Below are 16,160 nucleotides of genomic sequence, written 5' to 3'. Positions count from 1 at the left end.
ATTGGAATTTGAGCATATGAATTTAATTAAATAATTCTTAATAAGTTTCCTGACTACACTAATCGTACCACAAATTTCGTGCTCTAGGACTCTGCTGATAAAGTTTTGAGCGATGCCTCAGCCTAGATATATTCTCTTGATAATTTTCTCAGGCATTGCCATCTGTCTCTATAGCTAGTCGCTGGCTTTATTTCGCCAACTAATTACTGTTGAAAATATCATAATTAACACTTTGTATAGACCCTCATATATACCACCCCAATGCCTGATAAGGTACATGCGAATAGATACACACGAGCATATTTTGCCCTCTCTCACAAACAACCTTCTGCCCGCCCTAAGTGCTTTAATATGTACGGTCATCTGCGCTTATATCCAACACATATACTCCCCTTTCACTCCATGAGCGAGCATCGCTGTAAGCAGCTAAATTTAGGACAAAAAAAAAAAACGTGATTTGCTAATGATTAATAAATTGTGCAGTCACACGAATTAAACAAATATTACATCAAAATAAACATGTTGAGCAGCTAGATAGATATATATATATGTATATATATGTGTGTGTGTGTGTGTGTGTGTCAGTCTATGTATGTGTGCACGCAGGCAAAAGCTGGCAGACCGCCTCGTTGTTAACTCCATTAATTTGCAGCATATCAAAAACAGATTGACACTCTTAGCTGAGTGCCAGTGTGTGTGTGTGTGTGTGTGTGAGCTGGTTGGGATCTCAACGAGATACATTGAGCGATACATGCGCCCTCTGAGTGTGCGTGTGTGCGTGGCATCCTTTTAGGTGGCACTGTCCTGTGCGCTCATGTGTGCGCCCGTCGTCAGGTGTTTGCCAGCAGCAGCAGCAACCTATCTTCCTCTGTGTGTATGTGTGTGTCTGTGTGTGAGGCATGCCTCCGAAATGTGTGTAAGCAACTGCAAACATGTTCGCACAGCTGCGCACTGTGGCATTAATTTCCGTTAATTAAAATAAATACGTCAAGCGATAATAAATGACTCGCTGATGTTATTAAATGCACATACAACACATCCCAGGCCGGGACGAAAGCCAGAAAAAAATAAAACGTGACACAAAAAAAGAAAGACAGGCATGCGCCAACTGCAATTAGTTGAGCGGACGAGGCCTTAAAGTGCCCGCTGCAGCAAGGCAATCCGAAACCCCAAAACCCCAAAGCCAAAGCCAGAGCCAGAGCCAAACCCAAAGCAGAGGCAGAAGCAGAAGCAGTAGCTGGCTTAATTGATACGATTGAGCAATGGCTGCAAAAATAAAATTTTCTAGCTAGACACAGCTGACCAGCAGCCCTCTCTCTCTCTCTCTCTACCCCTCCCTCTCTTCTGCACTGGCTTTATTATGCTGCATAAATTGTGTTAGATGTCGGCACGTAAGCTATGCTGTCAGCCAGGCATATGAGCACACCTGGGCGTGGCAATGGGCAAATACACAGCTAAGGCAAAATACAAATATGTTGTGTGCCCAAAACAGCTTTCAGTATGCCCAGATGCTGCTGCTGCTCCTGCTGCTGCTGCTGCTACTCCTGCTGGTGCTGCTGCTGCTGCTGCTACTGCTTACCTTGCAGCTGAAAGTAACTGAAGTGTGAGTCGTACAATGGCAAACAAAAGATTATCCTTGCCCTTGCTTCACGCGCTGCCTTTGGACACACACAAACACACACACACACAGAGAGAGAACACACACTTGCGTTCATTTGTAGCCAGGCAGCTGGCTGTAGCTGTTGCTTCTATTGAAACGTTGAAGTAATGAAAAAAAATGTCAACTTGGGCAAAGGAGCCGGCAGTGAAGATGAACAGAGAAAGGAGCAGTGGCTACAGCCCACACCTACACACACACACACACACACGCACACAACACAAAAGCGACAACGAGCGCACGACAACAAAACATGTGTCAAACGCCAGACATTCTGAGGAATATTAATAACACTCAGCGAACATATTTTTCATTAAAGCTACACTGAAATGTCAAGCAGTGGCAGAGACACACACATACGCACACACACACACACTCAGGCACACAAATTTAAAGCTGATTATGCTAAAGTTCCCTTTGTTATCAATTTAATAATTGCATTTGAACTTGAAAGCTCAACGACGCCTTGAACCTGCCCTGCGATTAGCGCACATTTTTGTATTAGGGCTCTTTGTCTTGCATATGAGATGAAATGGCAATGATAAAAACCTTGGGGAGCAAGCAGAGACAGAGAGAGGGAGTGAGAGAGAGAGAGAGAAAGTCTGGCATGACTATAGAATACTCTGTAAACAGCATGAAATAGAGATGAGGTGAGATATGACGTCAGATTTTAGAAAATGATTTACAAAGTGCTTACAGTAAATGCTCGATATACTTAACATTAATATTACAATAGAGATGTATTTTATCTCCAAAAATAAATATATGTTGCACTTGCTAAATATTATTTTATACTTGTTATAGCATTTTTGATATTTTTTAGATAAGCCTATGCAGTGGGACTTGTATAATGAAAATCTGCTTTAGGGCATCTCCAGTTAGTGAATATTTTTCTTAGGCTGTCAAATTTTTAATGAGAGCAGAAATGCTTTCCTTTAAGCAAAAGAAAAAATGAAAGGCTGATGGAATTCCATTCGAGAAATTCCACAAATACAAATGCTTTTCTGACACTTGTTTGAACATGATTTAATTCTAAATGAAATTCACAAATATATTTATTAATTTTCCACAAGAAATGTTGAATGAATGATGTGCAATTCGGAAAATCATTCAAATATTTTTACTATCAGTAGTAAACACTTTCATGGCTCTCAACATAACTCAAATATGGACACCCAGTTATAGTCGCATCTACCCATTTATCCTCACTCGAAATAATAAAAAAAAAGTGGGCTGCACACATTGCGTATGAGCAATATGTCGAGGCAGCTGAGAGCTAACTTTACTTTTAGTGGCCCATCATTAATGCAGGCCGGAAAGTCGACATGTGGAAGTATGCCAGACAAACACACACGCACCCACACACACATATATGTATGTATGCATGAAATAAATTAGATGAACTTACATTTAACGCTCGCTCTGTTAATTAAACATAACGACGCAGAGCGAGCAATTCTCAAGTGAATAATTAAAAACAACAAGCGAACGGCTACAAAACTTTTTGGCTGCGAAACTTTTCCACTGAATTGAAAAAGCGGAAAAAAGGGGCCGGAAAAACTTATCCAAATTGTCAACGGGCCATTCGAGTGCAGTCTGATGGTATATAAGTCGAGTGCAGCCATCGGGCTGGGGCACAGCACAGCACAGCACAGCAGAAGGACAGCAGCCGAGATGCTCTTCGCGCTGACCAAGCCCGCTCCGCTGACGGAGCAAGTGCGCTCCAGGGATGGCTGCATCTACCTCTATCGAGCCATGAGGTTCATTGGCTGGCGGCCGCCCAAGTCGGGGATGCTGCGCTACGTCTATCTGACGTGGACGGTGCTCACGTTCATGTGGTGCACCACGTATCTGCCGCTCGGCTTCCTGGGCAGCTACATAACGGAGATCAAGCACTTCTCGCCGGGCGAGTTTCTCACCTCGCTGCAGGTGTGCATCAATGCGTATGGATCCTCGGTCAAGGTGGCCATCACCTACTCGCAGCTGTGGCGCCTGGTCAAGGCCAAGGACATCCTGGACAAGCTGGATCTGCGCTGCACCAGTCTCGAGGAGCGCGAGAAAATCCATCTGGTCGTCGCACGCGCCAATCACGCGTTCCTCATCTTCACCATCGTCTACTGCGGCTATGCGGGCTCCACATATCTCAGCTCCGTGCTCAACGGCCATCCGCCCTGGCAGCTCTACAATCCCTTCATCGACTGGCACGACGGCGTACTGAAGCTGTGGACCGCCTCCACGTTGGAGTACATCGTCATGTCCGGGGCTGTGCTGCAGGACCAGCTGTCGGACACCTACCCCTTGATCTACACCCTCATCCTGCGCACTCACCTCGACATCTTGAGGGAGCGCATTAGCAGCCTGCGCACGGACCCCGCCATGACTGAGGACGAGAACTACGAGGCGCTGGTCAAGTGCGTCATCGACCATAAGCAGATCCTCGAGTAAGAGAACCCATTCTGTTATACTCCATAATGATTGTCCTCCGTCCCACTCCAGCTACTGCGCTCTCATCCGCCCCGTCATCTCGGGCACGATCTTCACTCAGTTCCTGCTGTGCGGCCTCGTCCTCGGTCTCACGCTGATCAATGTTTTCTTCTTCTCGGACCTGTGGACGGGCATCGCCTCGTTCCTCTTCGTCATCACCGCCCTGCTGCAGACGTTCCCCTTCTGCTACACCTGCAACCTGATTATGGACGACTGCGAGGCCCTCTCGCACGCTCTCTTTCAGAGTAATTGGATTGACTCGGGCTCCCGCTACCAGTCGACTCTATTGTACTTTCTCCACAATGTGCAGCAGCCCATCGTTTTCATAGCCGGCGGCATTTTTCCGATTTCAATGAGCAGCAACATCAGCGTAAGTTTCACAAAAAAAAAATACATGTATAACAATGGCAATCGCATTAAAGCAAATTTTTATTATTTTTGCTTGATTTTATTCCCGTTTTTAGGTCGCGAAGTTTGCCTTTTCGGTCATAACCATTACGAAGCAAATGAATATTGCGGATAAATTCAAGAGTGAGTAAGAGGGCTGCTTGAGAGGAAATACGAATTGGTATAACAGTAATACAGCTACTTGCAAACTGTTATATGTAGACAATAGAGTCATTTTAACTGTTATACATTTATTAACAATTATTCAATTTAGCGTTGAGCAAGTGATTTACCTAAGTGGTCCACACAAGTTTCTTATATAACTGTTATACGCAGAACTAGCAACTGTTATACGTATGCATGGCATATGTATGTAAGTCTTAGATTTTAGATTTTGCTCTAACATGATAGTGTCACATGATTTAAAATCAACTGTGCTACTTAGTAGTGCTGTTAATATATTGTAGTATTCAAATGTGAAAAAATTTGCACTAAGCAAAATGTTGTTTATCAACAATAAAAGTTATATTTGCTTTTAGTACTAAATAGTGTTGGTAAATAAAATATTTCAATTTTAATCATATACAAAACATATTTGAGGGAACAGAAGTATGTATCTCACTGTTATACACAGCCCTAATCGGTGCTAGTTACTGTTTAAGTGGCTGCTGCACATAGCTGTCAAACACATACATACGTAAGTACAATCATAACTGTCATATGTGATTAAAAGTGTTATATATAACAAATGATGCCTCAACAAGTAGCAAATCTCCAAAATCTCTAATTGTTATACGCCGTTGCTAAACACAGATAAAGCAACTGTTATACAGTTGCCTAGGTTAAGGTTGGTAAGTAATCATTACAAAAATTCAACTACTGTCTACAACTGTTATACGTGGTTCTAATGCTAGCTAAGCCATTGACTAATTGCCAGTGTTGATAAATAAAAACATTTATGTTGCCTTAGTCTGCCTAATGTTTGTAAATACTTAATCAAATTAGCACAGTGCACATCAAATTTCATAAACACATCAGTTATTGATCCAATTTGGTTTATGTGTATCATAAAATACCAAATGAAAATTGTTTTGTTTTTATATGTCCACTGCCTCCTCGTATTGATTGCTGGTTGTCTTGGCCAACTTCTCGGCTATATTCATTTGCTTGACCAGCGTGAAAACAGAGAATGAGAATTTGGTGGCCTAAGAAAACCAAAAACTGTAAAATGTAAACCAACTGAAGACACTTTGACTTACAGCCAGATTCGTGGCCACCGAAATGCTGAAGAAATTGCCGGCCAGAAAGATGACCGGCTTCTGCAGAGTTTGCAGGAATTGTAGGACGATTTTCTTGTAGCGCCTATCCTGCTCGATCCAGTTGGACTCGAAGAGGGCATCGGCCAGCGTCTGGCAGTCGTCGGCCAGGTAGTTGCACAGCGTGCAGAAGGGCGTGGTCTCCAGCACGATGCAGCACATGAAGGATATGGCGGCGATGCGCGAGCCGAAGTTGGCGAATATCGCAATATTGATGAGCGTGAAGCCCATGACCAGCCCCACGACCATGAGCTGGACGAAAATGGTGCCGCCCACCAGCGGACGCAGATTGTCGCAGTAGCTGAGGGTGGGGGGAAGGGGGAGGGTAAAGTAAATGTAATGAGGTTCACTTGGGGCCTGCCCGACCAACCTTAGCAAGAGCTTGTGATGCCTGATGCACTCGACGAGCTTATCGATGCGCTGCTGCGGCTTCTCCTCGGGATCGCTGCCCAGCTGGCGCAGTCGCTCCGCGAAGATGGCCATGTGGGCACGCAGGGGCAGGATATAGTTGACGGGGTAGCAGTCGACGCAGACATCCTGGAAGCAGGCGCCCAGCATGGCGAAGTACTCGAGGCCCGACTGCAGCCAGAACTGAAAGCGGCTGGCGCGCCAGTCGAGCACCGGATAGTAGTTCTGGAACGAGGGCACGCCCATCAGGGCGGCGAAAAATGCCGTGCTCGAGGCGTACATCAGATAGAGGCTCATGTAGCAGAAGAAGATCCTGTTGCTCATGACGACAGTTCGATGCACTCGCTCCCGATCGCTGGGCAGCCGCACGACTTTGTCCAGCTCGTCGAGCATTTCGTTGGCCCGGTCGAGCCGCTTGATCAGTATCCAGACAATAATCACCTTAGTCGAGCAGGACCAGGCATTGAAGGCCACCTGCAGCGAGGTGAGCAGCTGGCTGGGCGTAAACTCGGAAATGTGCGAAATGTAGCCGAGCACAAAGCCAATGGGCTGGTAGAAGGTGGAGCTCAGGTTCAGCGCACAGGACCACAGGATGTAGACGAAGAAGAACCGCTTCGGCGGCGTCCTGATGCCCATCAGGAAAATGCAGCGCAGCAGGTAGAGCGAAGCCTTGCGCGACTCGACGTGCCCGGAGTCGGGCCCTTGGTACATATTCGGAAAGATGCGACGCAGCACCATGTTGACTCTGGAGACTTTTGCTACTGCTGCCACAACAGAGCCTGGCATTATATAGGCACCCGAACAGCCGTAGCCTCAAGGCCCCGCACGCATCCTGCGATTATAAACCCATCAATGCATCAAGGTGAAAAATTCATGCAAATCAATTAGGTCTGCCTTTGCCTTCAGCCACACTCAGTTCTCTCTGCGCTGCCCAACTACACCGACTGCCCGTGCAGCGCATTGCCGAAGTCTCTTACGCTGCCTCTTGGCGTTAAAAGTGTTAAAGCCCACAATACGGCGTCAATAATTGATTAATTCGGCTCGCTGTGCCCCGTAGGCGCTCCACTGCATACAACTTTCAATTAGTCGACGTGTTTTATAAAACTTTGCAACACTGTAATTAAATAACACTTAAATACAACAACAACGACAACAACAACGAGACTGCTTAAAGCACCTTCGAATGCAAACAATGCTCGACATTTAATAATAAAAACAATTGCAAATGGCAATACAATTGAAACTCAAATACAAATTTAAATATATAATAATAAAAATGTATTTACATATGAGAGCGAGCCATTGATTAATGCGCATTGCCCTATCCGAATATTTCGCAAAAATATGCCGCGATAATTGCGAGTAAAACAAATTTAATTGCGGATCATGACGCGTAAGCTCAGTTAATAATCATTTTAATCGAATGGATAAAAATACAAAAAGTTGCAAAAATAAATACGATATACCTGATAAAAAAGGGGATAAATATTAAACAGGGCTATTTATATTTAAGAATGTAAAATGGCAATTTATTTGGCTAATCACAACTCGAAAGAAATGTAAAAATATTGGTTAGAAATTCCTTTCAATAAATTCTCTTTTAAATAAAAAAATAAATAAATAAATAAATAAACATTTGAAAGAAATGTAAAAATATTTGTTAGAAATTCCTTCCAATAAATTCTCTTTTAAATAAAAAAAAAAAATCAATTATATAAATAAATAAATGAAATAAAAAAAATAATAATAAAATAAATAAAATAAATAAATTAAATTAAATAAATAAATAAATTAAATTAAATAAATAAATAAAGTAAATAAATTAAATAAATAACAACTCGAAAGAAATGTTAAGTGTTTGTTAGACATTGACAATGAATTTTTTAAATAAAATAAAAATAATAAAATAAATAAATAAATAGATTTTCCTTAATTTCAAGTCCTTTTTAAGCAAAGCTACTCTATACAGTTTTACCTTCAGCTAGAGTATAAAAAAAAAAAACAAACAAAAATAAAAGAAACACATTTGTGAAAATATGGCATCAAGCTGCATTTAAGCGTAAAGTATATTATTTTATTATTTATTTATTTATTTTATATTATAATATTTGCGCTGCGGATCTGCAGTGCAATTATCGCAATGCTTCAAGCCAGATATTTCAGCTTTTATTCAATTAATTAAAAATAATATGCTGCCAGCGATAAGCACATTAAGCATATAGTTCAACAAAGGATTGTCGATTATTTATAAAAGTATTATCAAGGCAAAATCCTATGTGTCAACGACTACTAGATACGGTGTAAAGTAAGGTAAATAAACTGGCATTATATAGATCAAATATGTATAGTAACAAGCCAGCCCTTTGCACATTGTGTAAGGGTATTCCTCAATTATTTTAAATATTCTCATTCATATATAAAAAGAAATAAAAGCGTAAATATCACGTCAAGTTGCTGGTAAAATATTTGGTTTGGCCAGCGATTCCCTAAATGCAATCGTGTCCGCTATAAGGCAGATATATCCGTTATGAATTCCCTGGGCGCAATGAATTTTTGGCTTTCTTCCGCCGTTTCCGCCGCCGCATTCATTGTTCTCTTGGCCCGTTGACATTTTTGTCGGCAAAGCGGAAGCGCCGTTGCGGCCATTTTATTGTGTTTTATTTTGAGGGGGAGCGGAGCGGGAGAGGGAAACTGAAATGTTTCTGTTACGTTTATTTATATTTTTAAATTGCCTAACGACTCGCTCGCAGTTAGATGCGAGCACTCGAACGTCTTGCTGGCCAACTCGAATGGAAAGGCTTTGAATTTAAAGTGGTTAATTAAAAACTTTTCAGTGTTCCGCTTTTGGCTCTGGCACCTTTTTTTGGTGCCTGGTCGAAAATATGTCGCAGCTTCTTAATTAAATGAACACAATGCAGCTGCGCCTGTGGCCTGTTGAGTGTGGACCCAATCGAGGACGACATCTGTCACAGGCATGAATTGGGTTTTAATTTTATATTCACTCAGGCTCACTCTTACTCTCACTTTCTCCCTCACTCTCCCCCTCTCACTCACGTGAGACTTTTGCCAGTTACGACACTTAAAGTGTCCAGGTGAATGATCTGACCTGTTAACAGTTTAAAGGTGTGCTAAAATCGCACATTGATTGAGTGCCAAATAGTCGAGCGAGGGCTGCCAATGGAGTCGGGGAAGAGTAAAGAAGAAAGTTAGGCATAGAGCTAAGTGAGTGGGAAGTTATTGAGTGAGCATTGTTCTGCTTGACTGAGAGCTGAAGTAGAGTTCGACGTGGGTTGCTTAAAGAGTTGCTTAAATAATAATCGAGATTTGTTTTGAGCTGTAGTAAGCCTAGGCAAGACTCGCCCAAAGAGGTGCTAACGCAAACTTAGATGCGAGCTGCTCAAGGAGTTGCTGGATTGAGAGGGGAAGTATGGCTCAGCGAGAGTTTCCCAAAGAGTGGATTGAGTGAGACCCAACATAAGATTTGATAAGAGTTGCTCAGAGAGTTTCTTGAATGAGAGCTAAAATTACTTGAGTGAGAGCTGAATTAATCCCAGAAGAGAGAGAGACAGAGAAAGAGAGAGAGAGAGAGAGAGAGAGAGCGAGAGAGAGAGAGAGGGAGAGTGAGAGAGAGAGAGAGGGAGAGTGAGAGAGAGAGAGGGAGAGTAGAGAGTAGAAACTGCTTCACTCAATTGATCATAAAAGAGCTGGTAAGACCCTAGCCAAGAGTTTCTTAAGCAACAGCTGAGCTAACTCTGAGACCTAACCCAAGCCCCAATGGATACTCAAACAAAAATAACTACAATAATATCGCCCAAGTAACCTTCTGCGGCGAGGATTACTTAAGGAATTGCCTACTGCACAAATGCCGTCAAGCCTGACAATGATCTCACAAAGACTTGATTGAATTATCAGTCACCTAAGCGTGGGCGAGTGTTGCCCAAAGAGTTGATGAAATGTGAACTGCTTTAAGCCAATATAAATAAACCAAAGAAATGCTCGCTGCAGTGTCAAGAATTTGCGCATAGCTCACACCTGAGCCAGCGAGTACAGCGTCTCGTGTTGACAAACAACAGCGCGACTTGTTTTTTGGCTTTGAAGTGTGAGAGAGAGAGGGAGGGGGAGAGGGGGAGAGGGAGAAAGTCAGTGGCATGGGCTGTGGTTGCGCCTCATGAGCAATCAACATCAAGTTGGCTGTCGCGCAAATATTTATTTTCAGCTGGCTGTTATTCTAGCTGTGGCTGCTCTCCATTTTTTTCCCCCATTTTATTTGCTGGCCTTGGCAGTGGAGCTGGCAACAGGTGGCGCATTTTATTGCCGAAAAGTAAACTCATTTGCACTTGAAACCTCAGCAACAAGTCTGAAGGACACTGCGAAATGTTGATATTAGCCCAGGCGAGAGAGAGAGAGAGGGCGAGAGAGAGCAGGAGACTGAGTGAGGCAAATCAACAGTTGGCTTTGAGGTCAACTTCAAATGGAAAGCAAAAAGCGAAAAGCGAAACGACAGCTGCGCTCAAATGTTTTTCCAACTTCAAAGTAAATAAACATTGCATCGCATTTCACAGCAGCAGCAGCAGCAGGAGCAGCAACAGCAGGAGCAGGAGCAGGAGCAGCAGCTGCTCTACTCGACTGTCGGCATGACAAAGGTCCGTCGGTGTCTAAGCGTGTCGCCAGGCCTGGTGATTGAGATACACATCCTGCTGGTGGGCGTGGCGATATTCTTCCTGTTCGATCTGTACAATCATGCCTCTCGGCGCAGCGTCGAGGGCCTCAACACGAGCATATCCCTGGTGGGTCTGTCACCCCGCGTGACGCTCGCGCGCGCCATCACTCTGTGCATCGTCATCGTGAACAGCATCCTGGGCATGCGTCTCTCGCGCTCGATGACCATCTTCAAGTTCTTCGTCTACATGCTGCTCGGCGCCTACGCCGCCTACTTGTCGCTGTCGATCGCCATGTCACGCTTCCTGTACGCGAACAGGTTTCGATACTTCACGGACATGATGCTGCAGTACTTGTGGCACAATGGCAGGTACAAGGAGATTGAGCTGCTCTACGACTGCTGTGGCATGCACGGCGTCATAGACTACATATTGACCGAGCGCCCCTGGTCGAAGGACGTCTGCTGCGGCCTGCCGCTCTGCAAGGGCTGCGGGGAGCCCTTCTACGAGGACATGAATACCATCGAGAGGCAAATCGCACGCGACAACATCGCCCTCTGCATAGCCTCAATCATCGGCCTGGTCTTTGTGCTGATACGCAAGATGAGCGTGGTCATTGTCGAGGATCCGTACGAGTCCGAGTCCTCCGATTACTCAGAGGACGACACCTCGGAGCTGCCGCCCCTGAGGTCCACCAGAAACCTGAAGAAGCGTAAGCAAACCAAGGGAACATCCAAAAAGACTACATTACCCGAGTCGGTGCTCTGAGGCAGCTCTACGGGCTATTAGTAGCCTTATTAACGACCCTTGGCTTGATTTGCCCAATTGAACTTTAATTCAATGTGTTCGACGACCAGACACTTTGCCCTACTCCCTCTCACTCTATCTCTCTCTCTCTCTCTCTCTCTTTCTCCTTTGCTCACTCTATGCGTGTTTTCTTGTTGCGCCTCATTAATCGAACTGGGCTTCAAAATCGCAGCCACTTTCAGCTGTTGTTAGGGCAACGCTGCGCGCATCTAATGGCCGCACTTAATTAGCTTTCAAAATAAAATGCTCTCTGGCTCTATAGATATACATATATATATATATATGTATAATGTGTATATATATGTGCAGCTTTCTAATGGCTTCGATTTCGGTTCAATAAACGATTATGGTTTTATTTGGTCGCTTTAGCGCGCGCCCGCTCCGGATTTATATTTGTATGGCGCACGGTGCGTATGATTAATGCGCCAGCTCTAGTTCGCTGAACGCATCATTTGCCACGCCCACTGGGAGCCGTTTAATAGACTTGTTATGGCACATAAGCGCTGTGAAACTTTTTAAATGCCATCACTGTGAAGCGTGTGCACTGGCAGTAAGTGCTATCAAAAAATAATAATACAGCTCCGAGTATTTTCATGAAATGAAATTTTCATGAACTGCTTCGACTTTGACTCGGCCCCACTCCCACTCTCCCTTACTCCCACTCCCTCTCCCTCTCTCTCTCTCTCACTGTGTCTTTACAGGAAATAGTTTTTGCAACTTGCTTTGTCATTTAACAGCAAGTGCAGCCTCAGATTGTGGCGCTTGGCTGCATGGGTTGTGCTGGGTTCGCCCTGGGTTGGGCTGGTTCATTCGGCTGCATCCGCAGCGGTTTGTCTAAAGGAAGCGCCGCCAAAAAATAAACAGCCAGCCAGTAGGATGCGCAATGTTAAAAGGAAGTGCGCGAAATTTTTGCACATTTCTGGGGCCAACTACTTACTGCCATCGCCCTCGCCCATCGCCATCGTCGTTGCTGCTGTTGTTGTCCGCTGTCTGTGCCTTTCGCCCAAACTTTATGACATTTTAATGATGTCGACATTTATGACAGTTGGCTTGAAGATCTCTCGCAATGCTTTGACAGTTCTGGCCTTCTCTCCCACAGCCGAAGAGAAATTCGCTCGTTTAACGCTGGCGACAGCCACCGCAAAATTGAAAGCCAAAAATATAAATCGAATTGAAGTTTTTGCGCTCGGCTCTCTTTGAGCCTGACAACTGCAGCAGTTCGGTGAAAAAAAAAAATACGTGTATATAAAATGAAACCGAAAGTTTCTTACAACTAATTTTCATTAAATCAAATTTTGAAATGAGAATAAGTAAAAGGGAGCACAGTTCCGAGAAGCCTTTGCATGCGCCTGAAAGGAGATTATATAAAAAAATCTGTATGTATATATGGATTATAGCTGATAGAACTTTAGTTATGATAGCGGCTCAACTATAAAGTTTGCAATGCGGTCTGAACAAGTTTGATGCAGCTGTGCAAAGAGAGGCGAAGAGAGGCGAAGAGAGATGAGATGCAGTTACAACAAAAAAGAGGCTCTGAACTTCTCCCACTCTCGTTTAGATGATCAGAGTTACTTAGTAATAAAATTGAGCAGTTGCCCAAGCCTCAGCTCAGCTTTCAGCTAAAATGTTTCCATGAGAGCTAAACGATATTCAGATTTAATGAGAGTGAGAGAGAGAGGAGGAGATGATGAATAGCCCCTGAATCTCTCTTATAATCATTCAGTAGTTGCACAAACATAAGCTCAGTTCTCAACTGAAATCGTATCAGAATATCTAAACGATATCTAAGCGATATTCTGATTCGATGCAGTGGACTCTAATGAGACTGAGAGAGAGAGAGAGCGAGAGAGGGAGATGATGAAGGACTCAGGGAGATAGTCTCTGAATCTCTCTTATAATCATTCAGTAGTTGCCCAAGCATAAGCTCAGTTCTCAACTGAAATCGTATCAGAATATCTAAAGGATATTCTGATTTGATGCAGTCAACTCGAATCTAAATATAAATTTGTATCAAACTGCTGTCTCGTTGGCCAACAGTGAGCCCCGGCTATGGGTAGCCATTTAAGCCAGCTATAATACGGCCAGGGCAAACAGAAGTTAATTATTGCAGTTTGGGTAAAAAGCACTTTCATGAGAATATTTAAGCCAACTCTGCTGGCTGTATACAAATAGGTTTTAATACATTCACAGCGTCTGGATGTGTGGCGTTGGGCGAGCTGTTGAAATTAATTTTGCACAGTTTGTAAATCACACACACTCACACACACACACACCCATACACACGTAGCTAGGTTGATTTGTTGCCCAGCGTTGTGGCTGCTTACCTGTTTGCTCACCTGGCACAAAGGCAGCGCCGGCCTCTGGACTCTGGCAATTGCACACGGCTTTTGCCAACGAAACAGATTGCAATGGATTTTGTTCGGGCAAATATTGTGACATAAATCAATCACTTCAGCACAAACACACACACACACACACACACGAATACACAACATGCAACGTACAGCATACATGACATTTATTAAAATTTTATATAAATTGTGTGTTGTGCCCAATGTGTTATGAAGCAAAGCACAGGACAGCGAGACTTTACGCCCCCTGACAATTCTATGAAATGCCGAATGACCGAAAAACCAAAAATGACATTCAACTTAATGCGCCAAAAGCTCACTTTTTAATTAAATATTGTATTCGCATGCATATATAAATATAAGGTATATAGTATATACATACATATATATGCTTAAGCTGACAGCTGTTAATGTAAAAACAATGTTTTCTGCGAATTGCATTTAATTTATGTACAGATGCTTCTTCTTGCTGTCTGAAAGAGAGTATATTGGCTTACGGGTATGGGTGTTAGCTCGTCTGACCTTTTGTCTGTTTATATATTTTAATAGGTATATAGGTTATGCTATAGACTCATGAGTGTATCTTAGAATCAATAGCCCACGTGATATATATCATCACTCATGAATTGTAAATGCAAATATATTTATTTTGATGGTTGTTCATAAGAGAAGAGTTTATATGAAATACAGCATACTACAATGTATTAATTAATCTTGGTACTGCAGCTTTTATAATATCTTCCTTCATTCCTGCCTCTACAGTAATTACAATGAATATTGATTTATGTGCATGCTAAACATTCATTCTTTTATGCATATTATTGATCTGATTATATATGTACATATATATAGAATTGTATATACTTATATATTTCCATATGGTAATAACTATTAAGAATTTTTATATTCGTTTCTGATTTCTCAGACTCTACTCTCAACTAAACACTTTAATTGCATTCGTGAATTGATTGTGTTCATGTGGATGCAAAGAGAGCAAAGACCGTTTCTTCTCTTATTAAGCGCCTTTCTGAGAACGTATCTCTCTCTGGGTGATGTTCGTGGAAAGAGTGTCATACGAATAGTTCACCTCGGGGCGCTTGACACAGAAAAACAAAACGAAATGAACCGAAGGCTCTTGTTCAGAGCGAGAGCGAGTGATATTGCGACTGAGTCTAAATCTATATAACAGAGCGTTAATAATCAGACATTTAACTGATATTTGAGAGTGATGCCGCATATATATATCTACTTTTTCATGGATTAAAGACTATATCTTTCCCTTATGTAGAGCAATGTTTATAACTTCTAACAACTAATCTGCTTCAACTTGAATTAGAATCACATTTTGACAGTTTGGTTCAGTTACTAATTTCAATCTGTAGACAGAAGTAATTCAAATGCTTTACAAACATCTCAATATTCATTTCCTATACAGGAAATATAGCCTCCATTTCAACACGAACTTTCGGGAAATATCAATATTTCCGAATGAATTAAAGCTCTTACTGAACGAGTACTATGCAGCCTTACAGAGCTCTCTTGGCTGGTTAAATATGTATGGCATTCATTGAAACAAGTTGCGTTCAAGGTCGCTGGGTCGCGAGCTATAATGAGCCATATACATGTATATACATATATATAAATATATATGCTCGATGACAAATGTTGCCATTGTCCTGACCGAGTTGGGCTTTAATTAAGTTTTGTCACGCCAAATTGGAGAACATGCAGCATTGACGACAAAGTTTCTCGCACTTTTCGCATTTGCATTCATATATATTTGTGTATATTCATCAAGAGAGAGCGAGAGAGACAGAGAGAGAGAGAGAGAGAGAGAGAGAGAGAGAGAGAGCGAGAACAATAATTATTGCCATGCTGAACAACAAGTTGAAGTAATTATTTTTATTTTGCAGTAAAATACAACTTAATTGTGCAACTTTTCACATAAATAAAACAGCTAACAATGTGGTGTGATAAAGGTAAAAACCAAACAACAACAACAACACAAGCAAACAGTTATAAAAAGGTCATCAAAAGGCAACTTTGCTCTGGGCTGACAAAGACCAAAAAGACAAAAAAAGAATAAGTTGAG

The 16,160-nt window shown here is 42.6% G+C and overlaps 3 protein-coding genes across 3 annotated transcripts; 2 read left to right on the top strand and 1 right to left on the bottom strand.

Moving 5' to 3' along the window:
- The first annotated feature begins 3,324 nt into the window (after positions 1-3,324).
- Positions 3,325-4,750, top strand: Or42b (Odorant receptor 42b). Its single transcript, XM_018107013.3, has 3 exons — positions 3,325-4,098; positions 4,154-4,511; positions 4,606-4,750. Exons 1-3 carry the CDS (start codon positions 3,332-3,334, stop codon positions 4,678-4,680), a joined length of 1,200 nt encoding a protein of 399 aa, XP_017962502.1. The 5' UTR covers positions 3,325-3,331; the 3' UTR covers positions 4,681-4,750.
- A 695-nt stretch (positions 4,751-5,445) lies between these two features.
- LOC108655261 (odorant receptor 42a) lies at positions 5,446-7,150 on the bottom strand. The gene is made up of 3 exons (XM_018107012.3): positions 6,215-7,150; positions 5,788-6,145; positions 5,446-5,733 (listed from the first exon to the last, which is right to left on the bottom strand). Exons 1-3 carry the CDS (start codon positions 7,036-7,038, stop codon positions 5,626-5,628), a joined length of 1,290 nt encoding a protein of 429 aa, XP_017962501.2. The 5' UTR covers positions 7,039-7,150; the 3' UTR covers positions 5,446-5,625.
- Positions 7,151-10,702: 3,552 nt separating this feature from the next.
- On the top strand, positions 10,703-11,984 carry Tsp42A (Tetraspanin 42A). Its single transcript, XM_018107014.3, has one exon. It carries the CDS (start codon positions 10,887-10,889, stop codon positions 11,676-11,678), a length of 792 nt encoding a protein of 263 aa, XP_017962503.1. The 5' UTR covers positions 10,703-10,886; the 3' UTR covers positions 11,679-11,984.
- The last annotated feature ends 4,176 nt before the right edge of the window (positions 11,985-16,160 follow it).

This window comes from Drosophila navojoa, chromosome 5, assembly GCF_054131105.1.
Source record: "Drosophila navojoa isolate 15081-1374.11 chromosome 5, UAZ_NAV_1.0, whole genome shotgun sequence".
NCBI classification, from domain to species: domain Eukaryota; kingdom Metazoa; phylum Arthropoda; class Insecta; order Diptera; family Drosophilidae; genus Drosophila; species Drosophila navojoa.
This window is presented reverse-complemented; position numbering and strand designations above follow the sequence as displayed.